General features: G+C 45.9%; 1 protein-coding gene across 1 annotated transcript in view; it reads left to right on the top strand.

The window, feature by feature from the left end:
- RYBP (RING1 and YY1 binding protein) overlaps positions 1-6,673 on the top strand; it is an 86,530-nt gene extending 79,857 nt beyond the window's left edge. Inside the window, exons 6-8 of the mRNA XM_010862031.1 lie at positions 5,189-5,365; positions 5,460-5,558; positions 6,140-6,673. Of these exons, the coding sequence (XP_010860333.1) occupies positions 5,189-5,365; positions 5,460-5,558; positions 6,140-6,392 (529 nt within the window). The 3' untranslated portion in view covers positions 6,393-6,673. The remainder of the gene's footprint in view (positions 1-5,188; positions 5,366-5,459; positions 5,559-6,139) is intronic.
- Positions 6,674-6,679: the final 6 nt, after the last annotated feature.

Here is a 6,679-nt window from a genome sequence, read left to right as displayed (position 1 = left end):
CAGCAGATTTTCTTTGTAAACTATTGTAAAAACAACAATAAACAAAATTTTTGAGAAAACTAAAAATTTTGTTATTGACAGAATATAGTGTTGAAGACTAAGATAGGAAAAAGCTTTCGTTGCTAAATGTACTTTTACAAAGGAAACCAGGCCCCCTGTTATATTTTAGCATTTCTGGTCGGGCTGTGTAGCATTTTTATTGTTTGTTTTATTATTTTTAGTTGATGGGCTTTGAGGCTTAGACACTAAAAGCAATAAACCACGTTCATTGACCTGAGGTTTCCCCTATATTGTGAAGGCTGTTGATTGCTTGTTTAAGATTTGTTTCTTGGGAAACTTAGGTAATTTTGGAGAATCCAGACTCTCAGCTCCATATTGAAGAACTGACTTCCCTACAACATGCGCATTAAACAAGCTATTTATGGTGTGTTGTGTAACATTTAAAAGACTGCATTGGGCAGTGTAAATCTGTGAGAAGTAACTATTTCTCACTGAAGAACAGTATTAAATACTGTGATAAGGGTTCATTCTTTATGGGAAATGTTCCGTAGACATCGGAAAACATTCTCACCAGCTTCTCTCCCCCTGCCCTTTTCCCTTAAGGATAACCAAGTAGTCTCCGCTTGCTCCAGTGAGGACAGTGGGGTTAGCAAGTGTGCTGGAATTCTTGTGCGGGTGTCTGTCGAAATCGTAGCCTGGATTGACCTGGGTCTTTCATTCCTAGCACCCTGTGCCCCCTCCCCACCCCACACACGCGCATGTGCACACACAACACATGGGTGGTGGAGGGAGGGACATTGTGAAGTTACTTTCGTAAGAGGAGTTTTTGAATGATGGTTCATTTGGGTCTGTGTTGAAACCCCCAGGTCAGCCATTTACTATAAGCCTTAGACAGGGGTCTTGATCTTCCTAATCTAGAGGACACTGTGCTGACTCTGGTCTCACAGTGTGCCTGTTCTGGGATGGCTGGGAGGTGGCTCTGCTCCTGCCGCTTCACAGGCAGTTTATAGCGTTGAACTGGGAGAGCCCGGCAGGGTGGGAATGGGGTGCATGTGGCTCTTAGTGGAGCTGGCACATTCCCAACCCTCATTCCATTGGAGCGTGCTGGCCTAGAAATGCGGGGACGGATGGCAGGAACTGCCAAGGCAGATCTGGCAGGGTGGCACCTTTGGAGGGCCTCCCACTGATGACCCTTTCTTGTTTCTTCATCTTCTCCAAAAGTTACGCATTTTGTTCAGTGACACTGCACCATTTCAAAATGAATTAGATGCATTTTCCTACCTCACCATGTTCCCTGATCCGAGAAAGACTGTGGAATTTGTTGGGGGAACTAGTTTGAAAAAACTGCTCTAATAATTAAAATGATTGTCAACTTGTTGGTGAGGGTTTTTTGTGGGCAAGGGGCAAGTGGTGATGGAAGAGTTACTGGGTTGTTGCTTGAGGACATTGAGAATGTACTTCTGAAACAACACAGGCGCCTTTAGCAGACACGCTATATTTCTTGGTAATCTGATCTCAGTTAGCCTTGCTGCTGCTGCTAAGTCGCTTCAGTCATGTCCGACTCTGTGCGACCCCATGGACTGCAGCCTACCAGGCTCCTCCATCCATGGGATTTTCCAGGCAAGAGTCCTAGAGTGGGGTGCCATCGCCTTCTCCGAGTTAGCCTTGGGTCCTTTTCATTTGTGAAGTTTCGGTTTGGTTACACATTAGAGGGGAGGAACATTTATTTCACCATTCTGGTCAGACGTTCATTTCCTTAGGAGCACGTGAGGACATCCTATGGTTTTGTGTGCGCGCGCGTGTAGGTTGTGCCCTTTAGGTACCGGCTTGTGGCAGCTGCACTGAAGCACTCTGAGGGGTTGCTTGCCGCGGTGTTAGAGCGTGGTCGTCCGTGGGAGGAGCGCGAGGCGGCCCGGACCTGCTGCCTGTGCACACTGTGCCTTTGGCCGGGTGAGCCGCCTGAGCGGCCCCCAGGGCTCCATCATGGAGCAGCACGTCCCGATGCTGGCGAGCTGCTCTCAGTCGCACCAGGCACTTGTGTAAAGGGCTGTTTGTGAAACAAGGGTGACTTCCTTTCATCTCTGCCTATTCCTAGCTCTCTGTTCTGGCAGTTCCAGCTGCTTACCAACCTAGGCACCACTTCTGATGTCTATGGTTTCAGGATCTCTCCTCTGATTTCTCATTTCCATATTCTGTCCATAACTCCCCAGTACCTAGCATCCCTCCCCTGTCTCAGAAGACTGTGCCTCTGCCCGTGCTTTGCTTGCTCATGTGCTTTCTCTCCTTTGGCCCATGGCTGACATTGCTGTCTTGCCTGCCTTCCGCCTTTCTCCCTCTACAGTATACATGGCTTCAGCCTCCCTTTCCTATGGAAATCTGCTCCGACCGTGCTGACCCCTCTCTGTAGTGGCAGGACCATCTTTACCTCACCACGACATTTCTCCAAAAAAACTCTTTACTGGCCACCTCTAGGTTATTCCTCTGACATCCTGTCACCCCTTCATTTTTGCAACCCCAGTCTCATGCGGCTTGCTCTCCTAAAAGTCAGCAGTGACCTCCTGATCACCAGAGCTTGGGCTTTTTTCTCAGTCCTTATCTTACTTTGTCTTTCTCTGCAGTGTTTGTTTATTCTTCATTCAACCAGGAGGTAATTTTACTGGGTACCTGGTACTGTGCTGAATGCCATAGTGACAAAGATGATTAAGATGCAGTCGTGCCATTCAGGAGTGTACATTTGATTGATAGTTACATAATGGTGTGGTAAGTAGCCTTGTAGAACTTTATAGGATGTGCCTGGAGTGAGACAGGGCCCCCGTAACTCAGATTGGGCAGGCCTGCTGGGCGAGCCTAGGGGTTCTTTGGGGCAAGGGTTTGGGGTGCCATTGAGTGTCTGTTGAAGGTGGTCTTGGACTGCTGTCCCGCTGTCCTCTCTCGTCATTCTGTATCGTGAAGTATACATACGAGCTTAATTGAAATTCTCCATCAAGGTAGCTTTTTGTTATATACTTAGTTAAACTCTGATTAAGTTATTTCATCTTGAGTATTGGTTAGTGTAAGACAGTTGTGTTTTGTTTTTTTACTCTGATTTAAGCTGCCTGGTAATCCCTGTAGACAGCTGATCTGATCTGTTTGTGTCCCTGGTGAGTACTTGTGAAATGACTTGTAGTGGTGATTATCTTCTCTCTTACGTATTAACAGATACACTTCCTCTTTGAAAGAGTAGGATAGGCTGCTGCTGCCTTTGTTAAGTGTCTGACTTTTTGCGACCCTGTGGATTGTAGTAGCCCGCCAGGCTCCTCTGTCCATGGGATTTCCCAGGGAAGAATAGTGTAGTGGATTGCCATCCCCTTCTCCAGAGGATCTTCCTAACCAGGGCTCGAACCCGGGTCTCCTGCATTGCAGACAGATTCTTTACTGTCTGAGCCACCAAGGAAGCAAACCTATGAAAAAGAAAGTTCCCTTTCGCAGGAAAGGGCAGGGCCTTAACTGAAGCGCCGCCTCCCTTTGCCCCCCGCACTGCACATCTGTGTTTGAGCCCCTGCTCAGTGGCAGGTGAGGCTGTTGCTGGTTGTGAGCCAGCCTGAGGTGACTGTGCCTGTGACTGGGTTTCATTGTGTGCCGTCCATCGCCAAGGCCTGTGTTTGCTGGAGACCATAGGAGACTTGCCCTGGGGTTGATCCTTTGTTCATCAGTTCCTGCAAAGCCGCGACTGTGGAACCAGCTCCGAGACACTCAGACAAAAGCCAGGGACTCCCCCGAGCAGGTGGCCTTGATGAAGTTGTGGGGTAGGCGGCAGTCCCCTCTCCATCCTCTATTTCTTCTCAGCCACATCACACCCTCTCCCAAGAGGTATTTCAGACAGTGTGTCCTGTTCCTAGCAGCTTTTTTTTTTTTTTTTAATAAAATGGCATGATTATTTTTAAAAGAAACTTGTTTTTCCTAGGTTTGTTTTTGATTTTTTTCCTTCCATTTCCGTTCCTCTACCACTGGCTCTTTCATGGATGAGCCAGGGCTCATCTGTCCAGTTACTTTCCTTTGGCCAGTGCCTCCATGGTGGGGAGCAGAGCAGGATGTAGGGTCTGAGGGGGGTTGTTACATGGTGGCCGGCAGTGGCTTCACCTCATTAGTGACCCTAATGTAGATACACGCATCCTTCCTCAGGCTTCCGTTGTGGCTCAGCTGGTATAAAGAATCCGCCTGCAAAGTGGGAGACCTGGTTCTATCCTGGGTTGGGAGGATCCCCTGGAGAAGGGAAAGGCTACCCACTCCGGTATTCTGGCCTGGAGAATTCCATGGACTGTGTAGTCCATGGGGTCACAAAGAGTCGGACATGACTGACTGACTTTCACCTTCACACCTTATACTTGGGAGAGTTTATTATATTGTAAATGTCAATCTAGATGCTAATGTCTTTGAAAATTAATATTGTGTGCTAAGCTTTCCTTTCTCCCTTTGCTGTTTGGGTCTGAATGGTCATGCATTGTGAGAAACATTTGGCACCATTTAGACTTTGTAAACAATAGTGCTAAAAACCAGTGTCAGTTGGAGACTGGCGCACACATAATGGTTGATGGCACAATGAATGTATCACTTTTCTAAGATTTTTTTTTATAGTGATTTTCAGTGTTCACCCCCTTGGGAGCTCACATGAACCACAGTTACCTTCTATTGCTCTGTGTTGTTGGTGGTGCCAATCACAGAACTGCAGGGGACCAGACCAAGTCGGAATAATTAGATTGAGGAGTGAATGTCACACTTGTAATTTCATTCTCTTTTCGAGGGATTACCAGTGTCCATTTAATAAAATGAGATTAACCCTCTGCAGCAGCAGTATTTGAAAGCTGTCAGTCAGTATAATCTTGACAACTCAAAAGAAGTAGTGTTCTCAGCACTCTTAGAAGCAGTCGTGTTTTATTGGCTGAAAGTCTTGACTGCACAGGGATGTGTGTATTTGAGCACATGTGTCTATGTTGTTAAAGGTATACAGAGAGTGGATTTGAAAGAAGAAAAGGTCTATGGACTTAACCATGCTACCTAGAAATGATAATGTAGAAATAACACCATATAATTTAGTTTTGAGTTGCCAGATGCCGGTAATAAAATGCCTAAACATTATGAGACCAAAATTTTAAAATCAGAGAAATATTTATAAAGCAAATAATGAAGCATCTTTTCTTGAATGTTGTAGAAAACCTCGGATCAATTCCCAGCTGGTGGCACAGCAAGTGGCCCAGCAGTATGCCACTCCACCACCCCCTAAAAAGGAGAAGAAGGAGAAAGTTGAAAAACAAGACAAAGAGAAACCTGAGAAAGATAAAGAAATTAGTCCTAGTGTCACCAAGAAAAATACCAACAAGAAAACAAAGTAAGTTCTTGAGTAACTCAGTACAGTACTGTGTTATTTTGCAGGCAAATCAAAGATATCTTTTAAATGCCTCTTTTTCTATCTCCCCATTTAGACCAAAGTCTGATATTCTGAAAGATCCTCCTAGCGAAGTGAACAGTATACAGTCTGCAAATGCTACAACAAAGACCAGTGAAACGAATCACACCTCAAGGTATTTGAAACTAGACTGAAATACATCACTGCCCAGATTCAGCTGCTCATACTCGAGTCGGGGGTGGTTTTGTGTCTGTGGGTTTGTAGGCTAAGGGTGGGATGAAGAGTTGGGGTGGGACTGTTAACTTTCAAAATACATGCACATATATATGAGCTATTTTTTTAATCACTGAGACCAAAACAGGAGAAAGATAAATTGATTTTGATTTCACAGTGGTCCAAAGCTTTGCTCACTGATCATGGTTTCCATTCTTGCTAAGCTTTTCAGCAGATCTGGTAGTAAGCATTGGTGTGTGCTGGCGGTTTAGATTCATTGCCACAGTGCCATGAAGTGTGTGTGTGTGTTTCGTTGCCACGGTGTCATGAAGTGTGTGTGCGTGAGAGAGAGATTCATTGCCAGAGTGTCATGAAGTGTGTGTGTGTCAGAGAGAGATTCATTGCCACAGTGTCATGAAGTGTGTGTGTCAGAGAGAGATTCATTGCCACAGTGCCATGAAGTGTGAGTGTGTGACATTGGAACCGAGGTCCTTTGCACCCATACCTGATTTAACAGGCTCTTCCTGTGCGTGTTGCTTTCAGGCCCCGGCTGAAAAACGTGGACAGGAGCACCGCACAGCAGTTGGCAGTGACTGTGGGCAACGTCACCGTCATTATCACAGACTTTAAGGAAAAGACTCGCTCCTCCTCGACATCCTCATCCACAGTGACCTCCAGTGCAGGGTCAGAACAGCAGAACCAGAGCAGCTCGGGGTCGGAGAGCACAGACAAGGGTTCCTCCCGCTCCTCCACGCCAAAGGGCGACATGTCAGCAGTAAATGATGAGTCTTTCTGAAGTTGCACATGGAATTGTGAAAACTATGAATCAGGGTATGAAATTCACGTCCTCCACCTGCCCATGCTGCTTGCACCCCCTGGGAAATCTTCTGTGGACATCGACCTCTTAGTGATGCTGCCAGGATAATTTCTGCTTGCCATGGGCATCTGGCCACCAAGGAATTTCGCACCCTGACAATTACTCTTGACACTTTTATGTATTCCATTGTTTTATATGATTTTCCTAACAATCATTTATAATTGGATGTGCTCCTGAATCTACTTTTTATAAAAAAAAAAAAAAAA

Source organism: Bison bison, unplaced genomic scaffold (genome assembly GCF_000754665.1).
Source record: "Bison bison bison isolate TAMUID 2011002044 unplaced genomic scaffold, Bison_UMD1.0 scf7180017864474, whole genome shotgun sequence".
In the NCBI taxonomy this organism is placed as follows: Eukaryota; Metazoa; Chordata; class Mammalia; order Artiodactyla; family Bovidae; genus Bison; species Bison bison.
Note: the sequence above shows the minus strand (reverse complement) of the source record. Positions and strands in the feature narration are given on the sequence as shown.